A 19,972-nucleotide genomic window follows, 5' to 3' on the forward strand; every position below is an offset into this window, starting at 1 on the left:
TGACATTAATAAACGGTTTAATGTTCGGTCACCAGCGATAATAAACATTATTAAACCCCCAATAATTAAATTATCTCAGTTGTAGCTGCTCACAACAGATCGATGAAGTATTAGTAAGTGATGAATTAAACACAGCTTCAGCCTTTACAACTGGAGAGCTCACAGTGAAACTGAAAAGACTCGAACCAGGAAGTAACCCTTGATGCTGCTGTCCACTGACTGAATACAGAACCTGACAGAGGTAAACTCTCTGTAGCACAAACCTCATAGCTATGTCAAAACTGTACCTGTGAGTAACAGGCACTGACGGGTTATTTTACATTTCTGAGTATGTGGCGCGCGTGATACTTTAATAATTGTTTAGACGTCTTTTGTACTGGTCTATTTCCCTTGCATTTATAACACAAACACATTTATAAATCCATATTTGCCGCTTAGCCTTCATCAGTGAGCCACACAGATGTTTAACAACATCATTTTCATCTCTGACCTTCTGTACGGACAGCACCGTCTGCTCCCCTGCCAGCCTGCCCAGGTAGGTCCTCCCCTCCCCGGCCAGGTCTGCCATGGCTGTCCGGATCTCCTGTATCATCCCGGGGCGACTCTCGAACTCTTTCTCCGCCGAAACAGCCAGGAACAGGGCGGCGAGCAAACACAGACCGCTGAAAGCTGCGGGGTTTGACTGGGAAAACATACTTACAGCGGCTGTGCTACAACGAGTAGGAAAAAGTTACATCTACAGGTAGGAAACCACGACAGCTAAACAACCAAGTTTTTTTCCCAACAGGATGTGGAAAAACTTAGTTGTATGAATGAAAAGAGAAGTCTGCCCCCTGCTGGGCTGAGTGTGCAACAAGTTTCCTCACCGACGTCTTTATTTGAACTTCTCACAGAGCGGTATGAAGCTTTGTCTGAGATTGAAATTAACCTTAAAGACTGATCAACAGTTTTGTGCTGCAGTCTCTCTTGGCACTTACCTCATAATAAGAAATGACGTTTAATTTTTCATCATTATGTCATGATTTATTTATTCTGAAAAAGTAAATAGTTAAACAGCACATTGTTTAACTATTTACTTTTTTTTTATCTGGACATGTGTCCAGAATTGGAACAGCACTGTTGGAAGTTGTTTTTATTTTTTAATTCCTATCAGAACTACAATACATTAAACCTGCAGAGAATGTAAATGTACAGCATCAATTACAAGGAATAGGTTAAAGATATTGATAATAAAAGTATGAACAGAATATTTTATTTATAGACATATGTTACAGCTCTACCCACTGTAAAGCTGTAGCAACTGCTTGCATGTCTGGTGAATAAACTGCAAAGCGATCTGTTGTTACTGGAGTGGTGAATGAAAATCCTGTTCTTCCTGTATTTGGATCTTTAGATTCATCTGTATAAACTTCAACATAATGTTGTGTCTGAAGCCTGTCCAGTATATATAAATTCAGCTGATGCTGAAGGGAGAAACCATGATGGTGTTACTGATTTACTGGGGATGTACACTCACAGAGTGATTGATTACACCTGTTCATTCATGCAATTAGCCAGTCAGCAGTGCAGTGCATAAAATCCTGCAGATACAGGTCATAAGTTAACGTTCATATCAAACATCAGAATGAGAATTGATCTCAGTGATTTTGACTGTGGCATGATTGTTGTAGTCAGACAGGCTGGTTTGAGACACTGCTGATCTCCTCGGATTTTCACACTCAACAGTCTCTTGAGTTTAATCACAATGGTGCCAAAAGCAAATGATATCCAGTGAGCAGCAGTTCTATGGACATAAACACAGCAGAGGAGAATGGCCAGACTGCTTGAAACTGACAGAGAGGTAACTCAGATGGCAACCCTTTGTGTGGTCATCTGTGGTGAGCAGAACATTCAACCTGACGGGCAACAACAACTCCTGTCAGTCAAGAACGGATATCTGAGGCTGCAGAGGACGCTGGCCCACCAAAACTGGACAGCTGAAGACAGGAAACACGTAGCCTGGTCTGATGGATCAGGATTTCTGCTGAGGCAGCCGATGGTAGGGTCAGAATTTAGTTTTAACAGCATGAATCCATGGCCCCGTCCTGCCTTGTGTCAACAGTCCAGGCTGCTGGTGGTGGTGTAATAATGTGGAGAATGTTTTCTTGACTCACTTTGAGCCCCTTAATACCAATAAATCATGGTTTGAATGTCACAGCCTGGCTAGGTGTTTTCCCTGTTTCCAGTCTCTTTGTGAAGCTAAGCTAACTGGCTGCAGGTGGTAGCTTCATATGAACTGTACAGACAGGAGAATGATATCAGTCCTCCCATCTAACTCAGCAAGAAAACAAATTTCAAGGAGTAGAGCAATTACTTTAAGGAAGGTCCTACATTATCATCTAATTTTGAAACCTTGTCTTACAGAGGAGACCTGAGAGACTAGTTTTAAGACGTCTAGTTGATATTGTGCTTACATGACCCTTACCCCTCAATGACCCTTGTACAGGAAGGATTTCAGAAAAACTACAGGTAAAATACTATGAACCTGCCACAGTGAATCAGCTGTGTGCACTGTATGTATGGTACATGAAGGTAGTAAAGCACAAAAGTTCATTTTTTGCCTCAAGGTCTTTGTTTTGATGGTGCTCAGGTCATCCTCTTTCCTGTGAAAGAGATGGATAAGAATATAACTTTAATCCATCGAGGTGAGTCAAACAGTGACAGTGACACCAGAGGTGATGGAAACACTGCTGCTCACAAAGTTTGTAGTATTAGACATGTTTTTAAAAAGTAGAAGTCCAGTAGGTGGCAACGTTGGCCAGTTCACAAAAATGCAAAACAACCAGACCATGGAGTCATCTAACTAAAATGGCAGAGAGTAGTAACAAGGTGCTCATGTGGAGTAAATCAGTGGATTATGGAAATGTCTTCTTGCTCGCTGTGAAATGATCCCTACCCACCATGACTAAACATCAGAAATCCACAGTCAAAAATTTGAATGTCTAACTGAGGCTGATGTCAGGCTTTATCTGTCTGAGTAAACTGATTAAATGGAGATCTTCCAAAGTTACAAAGTTCCCTCTGTGTTTCTCTTGATAGAGTCTCTCTGAGTTATGGCAATGTTGTTCTGAATTTTACTCATCAGAACAAACAACACTAGTGACTGACACTAACAGCAACTACATGCAGCTTCACATAGCTGCCAACAAGAAGAATCAATGCCTGTAGCTGCATGGACAAACACAGAGTACAGACACTCAGTTTCCAGCAGGCAGACAAACAACAGATCAGAGTACTGAGACATTTTTATGGAGACACCCCAACTTCCTTCTCAGTGAGATACAGATGAAGAAAGAAAGCTCTGTGGTCAGACAGGAAGAGGAGGTCATCAGCAGGACCAGGCCAGAACAAGCAACAGCAGAGTATTTTACTCTTCATAGAGCCTCTCAACAGTGGAGCTAATGATGTTCTGCTGCAGCATCAGTAGAATTTATTCTCTGGGAACATGAATATCTGTGCAAAACATGATAAATCGCCCAACAGTTGTTGAGATTTTTCAGTTTGGACCGAGATTGCGTGGCTACAAACTTCAGACAGGGTGTCTGTTGTGTCATCATTCGCAGGCAGTGTTGTTTGGGAACAAATCACACCCAGTCTCCATAGGAAATCATGATGTTTGAGTCTCTAGAATTAATGCAATGTCAGCATCCAGTCTTTGCACTTCTTCTCTTATTCCGAGTCTGTCATTTTGCCCTGTCTTTACAGTATTTCAACAGAAACTGGATGAATACTGGCACATTTTTTCTCTCCATTTTCTGCATGAAAGAATGAATTCTGAAACCAATGTCTTTTCTAACCTTGAGCAAGACTGTAAATACAAATGTTCCACCTATTCTAAGGTCGCGCTCACTCCAAACAAGTTCCACCAACTAACTTTCAAGTATTTTCCCCATGATTTTGGAATTTTCTAATTTTACTAAAAATGTTGCTAAATAAGTTTTAAAAATTGCTTTCTGCAATTAGAAAAACTGTCTGAACTCCCCGACCCCCACCCCCACAAAAAAAGCTCTTGTGTAAACTGCAATAATTCGAACTGTTCAATAAAAAGTGAGCGTGGATTTTTTACAACCAAGGACTGATGAAAATACAAATGTTCCAACACTGCTCTGAAACATGAAACCAGCAGAGTGTTTGTTCTGTTATTTCCACTCCCTCAGTTGTCTTTATAGATCCATACTCAAACAGTGATCTGGACATATACGCTGTATATGTATATATGATTTTATTTTGTGTAAAATAAACAAAACTATATCAGAGTTAGTACAACATGGATGAACATGTATAACACTGTGTAAACAATGTCTAGAAATATAAAAATAGTGCACCGTACTGTATACACCGTACCAAACACACATTTGTTCCAAAACTGCAAACTACAGCATGAAAACATTTACAGATCAATAGGAGACGAGTGAGAGGGCTTTCTGTCTGTGTGGACTCATGGAGCAAAGTGCAGGTTTCTTCTTCACATGCACTGAACCCATGTTAGTTTGGTGTTGTGGTGACTCTCTGTGCACTGCAGTACCTTTGGTGAACCACTGGTGCAGTTCTGGTCAAGACAAATTATTCCTCTCATTCAAGTCAATATTTAGAGTAAGCACTTCTTGTGGAAGTAGCAGAACTGAGTCTATGAGTCTGTATCAGTTTTGTATTTTGTCCATTGATTTTTAAACATCTGCTCACATGTTGATGGAGACAGTGCGTGAACAACCTGCAACTGATTCTTGACTGGTGGTCTGGGCTTTCATCTGAATCACATAGTCCTCATCAGAGGCTGCTGACACAGCTGAACCACTGCAAACTCCATCTGATGGAGGTGGAGCACAGGACTGATGAGGACCATGTGTTGTAGCTGTAAGCACAGCTGGTGAATGACCCCTGAGTTAGATTGTTTTGTGCCATTTGAAAGCACTCCTGTGTAGCCTTGGAGTTATATTGGGCTCACTGTCTTGATGTAAAATAGATCAGCTGTCTCACAGACTGTATCAGATTCAGTATGATGCAGTGTTTAAACCTTTGACCACTGTGTCTGAGAGTGTCCAGAATGCCTTCCAGCCAGTATATCATTTTCACCAGTTATAAGCAGTGAAACACACCAATGTTACACTTGGGTGTATTTGACCTAAAATCACTTATCTCATCTTGATTACACACAGGTGACCTTGACACTTTTATGTAACTATAATGTAAGTTTGAGTTATTTTAAGTAATGTGTGGCCCAGGTTCACTGTGAGCTGCAGCTACAAAAAGGCCCACACACACACACACACACACACACACACACACATACATGCATGGCTGCACTTTGCATCCTGTACCACCCAGAGAGTTAGCTATAATAGTCAGGGTTATGTTTTACCACAGGAGAGTACGATCGCTTCATGCTGCAAAATGTCTTTTTTCATTTCATCATACATTTGAACCATTGAATGAAATCACACAGTCCTGCTTTTCTTTCTTCAGCTGCAGTTCTGTTATTTATAAGTTTTGAATCATTTGGCTGAAGTTTACCAATAATCTAATATTCAGGTCTTGATAAAAAAAAAAAAGTTAGAGATAGACAAATTCAGTTTGAACAGCAGGTGATACATCACCATCGTAACGACAGCCAATCAATCATCTTGATTGGAAGTGATCCATCTCCTTTACTGGTCCACTGATTGATCAGTTCAGGTCAGGGGGGGTGAGTGTTTGAGGGGTAGATGGAGCACCTTGAGTGAGAGACTGGTAAAGACAGAGAGAGACAGCATCAGCACCTTGGACAAAGATGCATTCAGGCTCGCTGAAAAAAGGAAGCAACATTTCATGATTTCAGCTCAACATCCGCAACAATCTTCCCCATGAAACTGACACTGGTACTCGGGGCTTCAGTAGTGAGAGAAAGCGTTGGAGTCTTACAGCGTACTGTCCAAAGCTGTGTCTCTGTCTGAAGAGGAGGAAGCAGACGACGGCAGAGATGGCTGTCTGGGCCAGAGTGAAGAGAAGGAGGGACGACTTCACTCCTCTGCTCAGCCTCTGATGTGAAGGACACACAACACAAACACACAACATATTCATTCATGTTTGACGGCAGCTGAGCGAGAATTTATTTATTGATTTTTACCCCAGTTACATGTAGTGTAAGTGGCTTCAAAAAGTATTCAGACCTCTTTATCTTTGCACTCTTCATTGCAGTGTAGATTTCAAAAAGGATAAGATTGCCATTTTTCCCCATCATTCTACACACAATAACCCATAATAACACAGGGAAAATGTGTGTTTAGACATTTTGCAAATGTATTAAAAATCAAAAACTTTGCTGTGGCACTCCATCCTGTTTGTTTTAATCATCCTTGAGAAGTGTCTAGAGGTTGACTGGGGTCCAGCAGAGACTCTAACAGAGCTTCAGATGTCCTCTGCAGAGGTGGAGAATGAGCCAGAAGGACGACCGCCTCCATCAATCAGGCCTTTATGGTAACTCATAGTACCAGGCTGTTATGGCTGTATGTGTTTGTGGTGTTCTGTTTGTCCCTTTCCTCTCCTGTCTTCTCCTGTCAGGTGCTACCTGATCAGCCATCAATGAGCTGCAGCTGGCTGCAATGAAGCACTGAAAAGCTCCTGTGCCAGCATCAGAGGAGAGAAGCTTCTAGCGTGGGACGGCTGGACTTTCTGCCTCTCACCTTGTAACACCCTGAGAGCATCAACGGAAAGTCCTCCGAGTACTATGTCAGGCAAACACCAGGCTCTACTCATCACCTGGCTACTATCATCGCTACAGTGAAGCATGGTGGTGGCAGCATAATTTGAGGAGCTTCTCAGCAGCAGGGACAGGGAGAGGGATTTGAAACTGAGGTGGTGTTTCTGCTCTTAATACGACAATGACCCAGAATATAAAGCCAAGACAAAGCTCAGCCAAAGAGGAGAGGATCTGCCAGGAATAATAGGATAAATTGCCCAAATCCAGAACTTGTAAAGACCTACCCAAGAAGAAATGAAGCTGTTAAAGAGAAGCTGATTTTCCAATCCACCTTTAAAATGCTTTCTTTTCCATCATTGCCGTTGTTATCTTTGAGGAAGTTACAAACTAAAATGACAGTTTTTCATAAAGGGAAGTGATTTTTTTTTCAATGCCATTCCTTCAGTTTCACTTCACACTGACCCACCCTGCACCCTCTGTGAATGGCAGTACACACACAAGCGGACTGTGGAAAATGTGGAACTGTAACTTTAATGGTGTCCTCAAGTTTCTGGATGGAGTCTCTCTGGAGACTTTAAGTCTTTAGAAAATTCTGTTTAAATTCTTCCAGTGTCACGAGCCTCTTTCAGACAAACGCTGTGACCCTGTTGCTGTGCTGACAGTTTCACCTGAAGCTGACACAGTAAGTTGCCAAGCTTGTCACTGTTATTTATCCGCCTCACATAAAGACTGTGCACAATGGAGCGGGCAGTGATGCAGTTAAGCTAATCAAAGTGAAACAGCGGATTGTTCCTGACTGGAACAGACCACACATGTGCTTCCCTGCTACAGAACATACTGAAGCAAAAACAAACAAACACCCAAAAAAAAGAAGAAAAAAAAAAGATAGAAATAAGCAAGAAATGTGGATGTTCAGAGTCCAGGCCTGTGAGAACATCAGCAGAGAGAAAACCCACACTGTGTAAACTACAACCTATATTCTTTGGCATAAATAACAATGAGGAGTTGCTGTAAGTAGTGTCAACAAATGAAGCCATCGTGTTATTTCAGTGACAGTGAAGGAGTCCTGATAATGTTGAGTCTTTATCTGTGATTCATTATAAAAAGAGGAAGTTCTGTTTCTGTGTTTGAATTGTTTCATTGTCACTTTCAGAAGTAATAATCAGGAGTTCAGTTGAAAAAATGTCCAGTGGATTGTTGATCTAACTTATCTGCATGTACATTTATCAGACATTTGAGTCATGAAGTTCCTGAGCTCACTGCATGAACTCCAGAAATAGAAAAAGCTGTTGTGAGGGATAAAGAGGAAAAAAATCTCTCCTTGCTCAAGAGAAAATTTAAGTTACTTCAACTTGGAGTAAAATAAACAAATGAAAAATTCTGGGTTGTGATCATGTACAAAAAAAGAGTCACTTGAACTTGTGATTATACTTTTTTTTTTTTTAAAGTTTGAATTGGCCTCAAAATTCAAAAATCCACTGCAGTAATTTGCCTTGAAATTCTGGGTTTTCTTAACTGTTCATATCATTTGAAAGTGCCTACAAATGATATGAAAACAGCATAATTACACACATATTGTAGCATAAAGGCTTTTAAAGCAAAAACAGGCAGATATTCAAGCCAATATGATGATTATGGTTATTTTATGTTAAGTGGCTCAATTACTCTCTGTCCCTTTAAGAGGTACTACTCTAAAAAAGGCTCAATATAAAGCTAACGATCAGCACTTTTATCTTCTAGATGAATGGAGGAGGACATGACCATCAGCCCTGGCGTCACCTGACAAGTTCCTTTCACTAACTCCTTCCACTTTACATTTTGAGCATGAAGCTGTTGTAGTTTGTACGACAGCGTGGTGACACCAACCGTGGCGTAGTGTTTGTCGTTGCAGTTGCCGTGTATCGTCTTGACGCAGGGCACCTCAGGATTCTTCTCCATATCCACAGAGTAGATGATCACAGCTACCACTGACAGCACAGTGGACGCCACGCTCACCATCAGACACACCTGCAGCTGATGAAACAAACGCAATATTTCAGTATTTCAAACATCTGTGGGGGAGTAACAGCAGCAGCGGTAATGAGAGCAGTGGCTGCAGCAGCACTGGGGTCATATTCCAAAACAAAGGTTAATTCTGAGCTGAGAGAAACTGTTCCAGAGACAGAGACAGCTGTGAAGCTGACCTGTAACTTCAGGCATGCCTTAGGGACATCAAGACTTGGATGACTAGCAACTTTTTACTATTGAACTCAGACAAAACCAAAGTTGTTGTACTTCCTGAACACCTCAGAGATACATTTTCTAACGATGTAGTTACAATATATGGCATTGCACTGGCCTCCAGCTCCACTGTAAAGAATCTTATCTTATTTTCTTTGTTACTTCCAGGCTGGAATCCCACTAGGACACTGTGCTCCCAAAATGCTGGTTTACTGGTGGTTCTGAGAGTTTCCAGGAGCAGAATGGGAGGCAGAGCCTTCAGTTATCAGGCTCCTCAACTGTGGAACCTTCTCCGAGTTTCGGTCCGGGAGGCAGACACCCTCTGTACCTTTCAGAGTAGGCTTAAAACTTTCCTTTTTGATAAAGCTTATAGTTAGGTTTGGCTCAGGCTTGAACCATCCCTTAGTTATGACAGACTTTTATTTTTATTCACCACACACACACTTAACTCAAAGTGAACATGCTCAGTTGGTTCAGTCATACTTTGACTTATTTAAGAAAAACAAGGTTTTCTTCATGAGAACTGCTGCCTACATGTGCTTATCCGGCCACTATGGGGGGAAAAAAAATAAATCTTTTTGTTATTTGTAACAAAGTCTCAACACTCGCCCGCAAAAATGAAATAATTATTTAATGAGTTCTCCAGATGTCCCCCCAGGATAATCACTAAACCCTGAGTGTTTAGATCTGGATACAGCTGCAATATTAGAGAGGAGGAGGAAAGAGGAATTCAAGACATGTTGGGTGTTTGTACACAAGCATGCATGTACACAGTCTATCTAGCTGTGTGTGTGTGTGGTCTTCAGACTCACAATCTTCATGGTGCAGTGTTTGTCCAGGATGATAGCCACCACTCCTGCAGCGATGAACTGGGAACACACACACACACAAAGGAGAGAAGAAGAGCGTATGACATGAAAACATGAGGATGCCTCTGCTCTGTTGACCAAAGTACATTTCTGTCACATGATGTCGGCAGATAAAAACACACAGACTCACCATCAGGCCGCTCCACCAGGGAACCCCCAGACTGACGACCTCTGTGAGCTCAGTGAAGTGCAGAGGAATGGAGTAGGACATGACCATCAGCCCCAGCATCACCTGACTCACCTGCTCACACACACACACACACATCGATGTTCCCATCACTTCAGAGGGAATTACACTGACTCACATTATAGGTTCCTGGAGGTTTAAACCACTGCTTGTCTACCCTTAAACCAAGTCTTCACCTGAAAACTTAACGACTGACGTTATAGGGACCTTCAAAAAACCCACAATGTTACTGTGTAAAGGCATTTATATCCACACACACACACACACACACACACAAACCAACGTTTTCTTCATTGTAAATACTGAACCAAACCTTTATGTTTTTTCACCACACCTTCCAATCTTCAAAATCACTTTCTCTCAGCATTTGGAGGAGCGTTACAAAGTTAATCATTAATCCTTTTTTGTTGTCCATAGTGTTATGATTGTGTGTGTGTGTGTGTGTGTGTGTGTGTGTGTGTGTGTGTGTGTGAAAATGATCTGGCTGACAAAAACCCTCACCCCCAGACATTTGGGCTCTCCTCTCTGGATAGCAGCACGCAGGGCCTGCTGTCTGTCAGTCAGCTTGACAGCATTCACATCCTCCAGCACCTGCACTGTCAGATCCCTGGAGACCGCCACCGCCATGAGTTCACTGTCCAAACTGCAGGGTCATACAGATCAGGTCACAGACTGTTCCCACATCAGATGCAGGAGAAGCACAGGTGTAGTTAATAACATTCATTAGGTCTCTGGTCTATGGTGTTATTCCATGGTGTACCAATCTCTGGTCAGATTTGCTGACAACACTACAGTGGTGTGGTGTCCCAATGATCATAACCTCCAGCTGAACATGGAGAAAACAAAGGGATTATCACAGACTTCAATCATAAAACTGCTGGAGCTCAGGGCATCTGGTGCGTCAAGTAAAGCTATGGTCCTCAATCTAAAATTTCTGGCCACTCCCTTCACTCACTCATGTTGGTTTTAGTTGGTTCTCTCTCTAATTATTTATGGTTAATTAATCCCTGCAGACTTCCAACACCTCTTGCTGTTTTTTTTGTTTTACATCTCTGATACTTTGTGTAATCAAATGTTGTTGTATTCTTGTTTTATTTAAGGGTGTGTTGTGTTGAGTGTTGTTGTTTCTGTCCTGTTGTACAGCAGCACAAATTCCTAACTCCAGTTTGTTGCAAGGGAAATTAGTTAACTAGCTAACAAATAAGTGTTATTATTTACACCAGTTTTTGGTCAGATCACATCATCCTGTCTGCTGAGAGAGTCACAACTAACTACTAAAAAAACACATAGAAGTAAAGCGAAATACAATAACCTACTGGTATTTTTATTTGCTTTTTGGCTGTGTTTACTTCTAAATAATTCAGATAATTCAGTTATTTAGCCTTTTGTTTGTAGTTAGCATAAATAGTTTTCTCTGTCAGCTTTAACTTGATAGGACGTGTAAAGACATAACCATTAAATGTCTGAACTGAACATACCTCAGCCCAAAACCCCCAACTGAAATATCTGCACTTAAAAACTGTTCTAAATCTAAAATAGCTTTAAGAACCTTCACGTGGCTTCTTCAGTACAAACCACATGTAGTGTACATACTGTAACAACCAATAATGCTGCTGTGTTTTAGACATTTGAATGCAGTTTTTTCCCCACATTTCCAGGTAACTATGGTTTCCATGTATTTTTGTGTGATGTAAAATTCAGCCTTCTATATACTCACATTATTAAAGCTTAGTGTGTGGTCATCTTCATTTTAACATGTCAGTGAGTATTCAGACAACTGGTCCTGACTCTACAAGCTGTCTAATGCAGGTGCTAAAGCTCTTTGGTGTGTTGCTATGAGCTGGTAACTCTGTGGAGACATCTGACAGGTCACAGTGTTCACTACATGATGTATTGTTATAGCAGAAGATGTTTTGCTGTCGCTTACGAAACCAAACTGCTCTTCTTTTCTGTTTCTGCAGGCTTTATCTCCCCAGCGGTCAGTCCCCACTGAGCGCGCTGTTACACTCTGCTAAAGCTCTGAAACACAAACCACTTTTATTTAAGATGCAGTTTTAGGAGTGGACTAATCCAGTGGCACAAATACAACTGAGGGTGACTGCAGTGTGATCGCATCATGCACAGACAGAGCTGCGATCAGTCTGGATGATCGTCTCCGTTTACGCACACTTTACGCACTAATTGGTTGCACTGCGCACGTTTGTCGCTCATTTGACTCAGACTGACACCAAAGTTGTTTGGGGAAAACACAGTTCTGTGCGCCTGAGCTCTGAAGCTCTATCAGCATCTATTTAATAACAGACACAGAGTAAAGACCACGGCTCTCTCACCCTGACGGTAACGCGGTGCCTCTCAGCTGCTGCTGCTGTGTAGTTACTGGAAAACACAAAACGTCTGAGTCCTACCTATTTTATCTCCAGATAAGTAACAAATGTGTCCTCCTTTGTGAGCTTCTCTCGACCACTCGTGATTTTTAATGCGCTTCCCTGCAGTCTCTCTTCTTCAGGAGAGAACAAGAGACAGAGAGAGAGAGAAAGAGAGAGAGAGAGGGAGATATTGTTCTTCGTCTCTGGATGAGATCCAGCACAGCTCCTCCTTCGCTTCCTCTCCTGGATTGTGCATTCCACAAATTATTTGTTGTCGGGATTTTTCACCGTTAAAAGTTCATTTAGAGGACAGAGAAACAGTCCAATAGTGAGGCGCTCAAACCTTCCTGCTGTCATCTGCAGACATCTCAGATATTCCAGGACTTGCAAACTTAAAGTCGAGGTGAGTAACACACTGCTTTTTCTGAAACCGTTTCGACTAAGTGTTAGACTGACTGTAGCTCGTAAGGTGACCAGGGAGAGATTACCAGTTTAATACATTAAAAATATGCAGTGTTTTAGTCTTTGAAATAAAAAGGGGAACTGTTTCATGTATTTTGACTCTGGTGAATGTAATAAACTATGGTGAAGGTCAACTGCTAAATCTGGGTATTAACTAACTAACTTTATAAACCTTGTCAGGGAATCAGACAGTAGCCTGCCATGGTGATTTAACCTGTGGTAAACTAAGAAAAGGTGCAGAGCTTCCATTTTAGAGAAGGTAGAAGTATTAATGTTTACCACTAATGCACATTTATCTTGAAAAAATCACAGCAGCGAGTGACAGAGCCTGAGTTGGAGAAAAGAATCAATCAAAGGTCATCCGCCATCCATATTTTATTCAGGGTTCAGTTCACTAAACCACATTATTTAGCAGATTTTAATTTCCCTCTCAGTCTTAAAGGAAGAAGCTTCACACAAATGATAAAGCTGGAATTCTACTGTTTATTAGATTCAATGATTATATATATTCATTTAGCTGTAATCTGATGGGAACAAAGTGAAGATGAGAAGATATAAAATAGAATTATCTATAACTGTAACCTCATAGTCTGACCCAGTAATAATGATTTTGGTGATCTGCAGATGAAAATCTTGCATTGACCATGTGTCAACTTGTAGTAGTGTATTTAAATATAGTAACTGAAATGCAGTTTTTTGCATGCAGACTTAATGCAGCCTGTATTTAAAAACTCAGTTTTAATCTAGCCCACATTTAATTCAGTTTTTTAACTTAAAGTAAAGTAATATTAAATTTTAAAAGTCAGCAGGTTAGCTTGCTTTGAGTTCAGGCTAGCTCACAGTTTAAGTGATCTTTGTTTTTGAAACAGAAAAGTTTCCTTTCACTTAGGACTAAAAAAACTCACTAAATCCACTTTCTGAAATAGGTCCCTGGTAGTACAACTCCAGTCAGCACAGTCCCGTAATCCCACCTCTTACACCTTGGAACAGGGGCTTGTGGTGGCCATGTTTTACTCTTTTTGCCTTCATAGTTTCATTTAGTGATGTATCAGAGTTTTCCCCACAAACATTCAGCGGCTGATTAAAAAATCTGTTTCCTATAGTTTTACTATGCAGCCTAATTAACATAATAATAACAATAATGCTTGTATGTACCCTGTGCATTTCCCGCAAATTCTTCTGTATTGTGACTGAAAAAATTTGCCTTGCCTCCCATCTTGTATATTTACTCTCACTTTAGAGGATAAACATATTGTTAGTAACGATTGTTACTTTCATTAAGGGTATGGTGATCCACCTGTAAATTCCAAATAAATACCCCAAATCCCTAAAATAAATGATTTGTTTTTAGACGCAGTAAAGGACAGAATGTTCCCCTCACTTTCATGGGGCCTTGTACAACCCCTCTACTTGGCCCTCACTCTTTACTTACTCTGCCTGCCCTCTTCCTCCTCCTCTCCTCTTCCTCCCACTACATCTGCTTCTCATCCTCCAGCATTCCTGTCTTTCCTAAGAGGATTCTGACATGTGGTTTTGATGAACTAACATACACACACACACTCACCCTCTCTGTTCCTTTTTTCTCTCTTTCACTACCTACTTTTGTTCTCTATTTCTCAATCCCTTCCTCCGTGTCTGAAGAGATACCCACACTGCAGAAACACACATGAATGCACTTGCACAAGCACAACACCCATGCTACTTAGTTTTACTGGTTTCTCACTGTCCCTTGCCCTCTTTAGTGGTGTGTCCCTGATCATGTGGTCTGTTCTTTGGGTCTATTCATGTCTTTTCTTTTCTACTACAGTCTGAAAGTTTAATGAACCCTTTCATTTTTATCTGTTGTGCATATTGTAATGTAGGGAACAGTCACAGAGAACATATATCCTAGAAGTGTTTAAGGGTTAACATTTCAACAGGCGCTCAGTCTGTTTACATCTAGTGTACATCATGGTGTTGTTGAGAACCAGGAGGTTCTGCAAATCAGTGCTACTCTGTCTGACTGCTCTTCTCCTACATCATTACATCATTACGTACATGCACATGTCCCCACTCAGTATTTCACAATAACACCATATACACTGTTGCCCATAAAGTTTTTTTTTTTTTTTTACCTCTTCTCAAAACAAAACTGGTGACTGGGACTCAGGATGTAATCATTGCACCTGGTCAAAGGTGATTACTGATATGTATAAATAGGAATAAAAAGAGGAATGTGTCTGAAAAAATTATTCTAACTTTATGGGCAACAGTGTATTATTCACACTTAATGCTGTAGGAGCTTGGGAAGATAACAATAACAGTCAGTGTAGCCAGTCATCAAATTCCCAGCTGCTTTGACAAAATGCCAATAAGTGAGGCTCAGTGGGAATGTGGTTGTTTAATGCTAATAAAATAACAACTCAGGACTCGGGATGCATGGAGTGAACCCTGCAGGCATCACTACACTCATATGTCCCCACACTGCAACATAAATCCAAGCACCCTTTTAACTGTGGTGGTGTATTTAAACTGTCAGTGCTGTCTGCTGTGGCACTGCTCACATGATACTGTTCCTATAGCATTTTATGAGTCATTTCTCCACCCAGCATCCACCTGAAGGCTCTGAGGCTGAGGCTACCCTCCACTGTGGAGATGTTGTGTTTTATTTCTACATTCCCTTTATCATCTAACATCTTGTTCTCTTACCCTCTACTTCCATTTTTTTCTAGAATAGTTACCAGTCCCAGTAAATACTTTATTGATACCCTGCCGTTATTTAGTAAGTATGCCATGATTTATTGACAAATAATATAATCATCTTGCAGTCACACAGGAGTCTTGGAAAATCCAGAAGAGTTCAGTTGGCATTCATTAAGATCCACTATTGAATCTGACATCAGCTTCCTATTTTGCAGTAAAATGCCTTCTGAGGGGGCAGTGCCAGCAGTTGGACCCAGGTTACATCGCCTCACTGCCTGGTTTGACCCTGAAACTGCTGGGGTAAGCTCAGGACACTATCCAGTCTGGTCTGAGTCAGTGTTGTTTGACTTTAAAGTCTAACATCCAAATTAGTAAATAAATTATCATTCAGTAGGTTGCAATGCTAAATCTGTGTGTCTGTGTAGGTTGTGACCATCCTCTTGGGGCTGTTCCAGGTGGTGCTGTCTGTTCCACTCGCTTATGCTGATCAAACTCTACCAAAACTCTTCATACTGCCACTTGTCTTAGGAATGATAGTATGTACCTAGTGCTTCTTGTTCTGATTGTTAGTCTGACTGTTGATAGTTTCAACAGCTTCAACTCTTAATTTCCCAATAAATGTATATAAAGGACATCACATTTTAATGTAAGAAATATATATTTTAGCTCACTCAAGTGTCAAGTTCTCAAATTCTCTGCCTTATGTAATTTACTCTGATTAAAGCAGCATCAACCTCTCAGTTAACAGTCCACAACTGTGTCCTGTAGATTGTGACAGGAGGATCATTCACCATGGCCAACGAGAGGAACCCCAGCAGACAACTTGTAAGTTCACATAATAAACTGATCTAAAAGTTCATAAGAGATTTGTATATATTACTGTACTTTAACAAACTATTACCTTCATGTAATCAGTGTACAATTTGTCTAAAAATGTCACAGTGATGGATCTTCAAGGCCTTGATAATCACTTACAAAACAGTTACAAATATGGCTCCAAAATATCTGATTAACTATTTCTCATTGTAAAGAGTCAATCATAGCAATTCAATCATTCAATAACTTAATGGGAAAAAAACAGATTTCTCTATAGAGCAGCAGTACAGTGGAATAATCTGCCCACTAATTTGAAAGTGAGTGTTTCACAGAACTCACACCATGTAGTGTACTCAGGTCATACTTTTATTAATTTTATTTTATTATTTATTAGATAGGTTTTTGACCAAGAAATTTGAGTGTTGAAATAGCTACTCATTGCCTGCTGTTTATTTAATCATCACTTATGTTAAGTTAATTGTATTGTCTACAACTTGGCGTGTGTAATGACTGCAGTTTTATATGTGTTTTTTTTTTTTTTAATTATCCAATAAATTCAATCAATCAACCAATCCCTCCTCACAGCTTCAAGGTTGTGCCTGCAGTAATGTGGCCGGGCTGCTGGGAGCGCTGCTTGCCTTCTGCCTCTACTCCTACAGCCTCAGCACTGTGAATACTGAGGAAACGTGCATGCCCGGTGTCTTTGACCACGACTACAGACGACCATACTACGAGTGTCCTGGGGAACTCCTGATGGTCAGTGTGATTAAACTTTTCTTTTCAAGTTAAGGTAAAACATGGTGGAAAGATCATAATGGTTATGCTAATAAGAGGAATAAACTGGTGCATGTAGTCCTGTCTTCAGAGTAGATTTTAGTATATTTGCTATAGATCACGTCAGTTTCATCACGTAGTTTCACAATCTTAAACAATGAAAATAGAGTGGTGAAGCGTATTTCTTGTCTCCTGCAGGCCTACTGTTGGAGTTTGACACTACTGCTGCTTCTCTATGACACTGGAGCTGTGGTCCTGCACTGCCTCCTGTCTGTCTCTGCCCTCAAAGCACTCAAAACAGAGTAACACACACAGAGGACATCCGTGTGTTGAACTCTTCATCATCAGCTCAACCACCAACAACTAAACAAACCTTGGAAAATACAGAAATGCCAAACTAGGTCTGAGGTCATTTAGAAACAGCCTCAGTCACAGTGTTTGTCCACCGCAGAGCACTGATATGTCGATTTTTACACTGTAGAACATCACATGTATGTGTCTGAGTCCTGTTTGCCATCAGCTCCTAACCTGGTTGTCAGGATCCCAAGATAAACCTAAAGACGATCAAAGGATCAAAAAGGAATAAGTGTTTCTGATAAGATTTTTTCTGTCTTTTCTGTGAAGTGTGAATCACATACTGTATCTCTTATCTGATCAGCTCTCCAGCTCTTTAAAACTCAGGATGGACAACAGTTGGAAACCAGCTACACCTGGTTACCAAATCCAGAAAATATAGTCACTGTTTAGGATTACAGTCTGGTTCCCTTTTCTGTGTTTTTCAAAGGGTCGTCCCGGCTACACAGCCAGCTAACAACAACTAAACCATGGAGCTGAGCTACATTTAACAGAACACTTAACTTTGGGTTTTATTTTCATAGAGGATTTCTGAGTTATGTGGTGTGTTAACTGTAGGCTGGGCCATTCATTACTGAATGTTTTAATGTGGTAACTCAATAACAAAAATGACTTTCTTCCAAAATATTTAATGTTTAACAAGTTTAACAAGCCCCCCCAGAGATAACAACTTGGACTGGTATTGGAATACTTAGAACCAAATACAGAGACTTAATATGTGTAATCTCTACTTATATTTTTTTCTAGGGTGGGAAATAATATGTGACAAAAAGCACTGTAAATATTCAAACCTGCTCTCTGTGAATCTCTGAATATTGTTCTCCCCATCACAGATACACAAAACAAATAGCATTCATGTGTTGTTTTGTAATGTTTTACATGTTTTACACATCAAAGAAAATAAAAATGTGTGTATGTTTTTCAACTCGATTATCATTTTTGAAGCAGGAGCTTTTTGCTGTATTACAGTGTATGGTCTTCATAGTCTGTACCTCTGTATGTTTGTAGGGGAAAACACCTCACAGCAAACTTCAAAATATCAGCCGTGTCTGAGTTAAGTGGTGTGAACTGTCTCTAAGACTGAGACTAGTTTTCCATCCTGGGACCTGTGGTCATTTGACAGGACAGAAGTTTAACAAGTGTTGAGACAAACAGCAGATTTTAAGAAGTTTATTTTCACCTCCTGCTCCTTTATCTTTCATTCACATTTTAAACCATAGAGTTTAGTATCAAGGCTCCATCGCCATCATTCCCAGCAGATATGTTACGTAGAGATTTTAGGGTGTGATGAAAATATCTTAAGCACATGCACTTATTCTTAAGAGTACTCTGCTCTACATAAACCTGCCATCAGAGGGCTGTCACTGGGTGAGAGGTGGGGCACACCCTGGACAGATCACCAGTCTATCACAGGGCTGACATTATACTGTACAATCCAAATATTTTCAACTATTTGTTTATTGTCATCTGCCTGGCTGTAAACTAGATAATCTGTTGTACTTTGGCAGACTGAAGGCCAATACAATTGTTTTCATCAGTAGCTGATAAATTTGTGTTTTTCTGTCTGTTTACCAGAATTTCAGTTCTTGTTACAGGCAAAACGCCTCTAAAGCTTCATTAACAGACGACAACTGTTTTCACACACAATGTCCCAACACATTCACCACATCAGTAAACTACATGAACTAAGTTAGTATACCTTTGCATTGCCTTAATACAAAAGGCATTCAATCACCACTTCTTCTTCTTCATGAATACCCCTCTCAGTCAGTGTTCACCACCTGCAACATTCAGTACAGCTACAGCAAAACAAACCTAACAAAACTCAGATGATTGGATGGAAATATGCTGCATTGTGACAGACTAATGAAACTGTCTTCTTGATATAAGACAATTATTCTGATTCTCATCTATACTTAAGTGGTCATACTTGCATTAAAATGTGCATGGAGTAAAAACAGAAACACCTGACTGTCATTTCAGCTAACGACCTGTCCAGGTGTACCTTATCTGTGCCTCGTTACCACATACACAAAGGGGCTGTCTCTGCTTTCTTTATGATGTCATGGAGGAGCAAGAACACTTGTTTCTGATTAAATCAGAGCCACAGTCATTAATCACATGGTAAATCATGGCCTATTCCTGGAGGAGGCAAGTTTGAAGGGTCAACCAAACTTAGATCCACAGTGGCTTCAATAGTGAGGACTTCCAGGTAAACTAACAGTGGCAGCCTTCTGACTACACATCCCAACTGATGTGTAGCTCACCAGCCACTTAATTAGGTACACCTGTTGAACTACTCGTTAAGACAAACATCTAATCAGCCAATCACATGGCAGCAATTCAATGCATTCATGGTTGTTGTTGGTCTGAGTGTTTCAGAAACTCCTCATAGCCATCTCCAGGATTTACAGAGAATGGTCTGAAAAACAGAAAGTATCCAGGGAGCAGCAGTTCTCTGGGTGAAAATGCCTCATTGATGCCAGAGGTCAGAGGAGAATGGCGTCATTTAAACACTACAGCCTCC

At 40.6% G+C, this 19,972-nt stretch overlaps 2 protein-coding genes across 3 annotated transcripts; one reads left to right on the forward strand and one right to left on the reverse strand.

The window, feature by feature from the left end:
• Nucleotides 1-4,246: 4,246 nt before the first annotated feature.
• On the reverse strand, nucleotides 4,247-12,545 carry LOC108889091 (protein FAM189B). 2 transcript variants are annotated; one of them, XM_018685417.2, is made up of 7 exons: nucleotides 12,397-12,545; nucleotides 10,493-10,634; nucleotides 9,935-10,045; nucleotides 9,748-9,804; nucleotides 8,582-8,728; nucleotides 5,938-6,054; nucleotides 4,247-5,763 (listed from the first exon to the last, which is right to left on the reverse strand). In XM_018685417.2, the coding sequence occupies exons 2-7, from the start codon at nucleotides 10,616-10,618 to the stop codon at nucleotides 5,704-5,706; spliced, it is 618 nt and encodes a 205-aa protein (XP_018540933.1). In that variant the 5' UTR covers nucleotides 10,619-10,634; nucleotides 12,397-12,545; the 3' UTR covers nucleotides 4,247-5,703. The 2 variants fall into 2 exon arrangements, with proteins under 2 accessions (XP_018540933.1, XP_018540934.1); XM_018685418.2 differs by having other exon boundaries at nucleotides 12,322-12,471.
• A 66-nt stretch (nucleotides 12,546-12,611) lies between these two features.
• On the forward strand, nucleotides 12,612-18,370 carry LOC108889093 (uncharacterized). The gene is made up of 6 exons (XM_018685420.2): nucleotides 12,612-12,760; nucleotides 15,717-15,801; nucleotides 15,927-16,037; nucleotides 16,270-16,326; nucleotides 16,903-17,073; nucleotides 17,290-18,370. Exons 2-6 carry the CDS (start codon nucleotides 15,721-15,723, stop codon nucleotides 17,395-17,397), a joined length of 528 nt encoding a protein of 175 aa, XP_018540936.1. The 5' UTR covers nucleotides 12,612-12,760; nucleotides 15,717-15,720; the 3' UTR covers nucleotides 17,398-18,370.
• Nucleotides 18,371-19,972: the final 1,602 nt, after the last annotated feature.

This window comes from Lates calcarifer, unplaced genomic scaffold (genome assembly GCF_001640805.2).
Source record: "Lates calcarifer isolate ASB-BC8 unplaced genomic scaffold, TLL_Latcal_v3 _unitig_1455_quiver_1376, whole genome shotgun sequence".
In the NCBI taxonomy this organism is placed as follows: domain Eukaryota; kingdom Metazoa; phylum Chordata; class Actinopteri; family Centropomidae; genus Lates; species Lates calcarifer.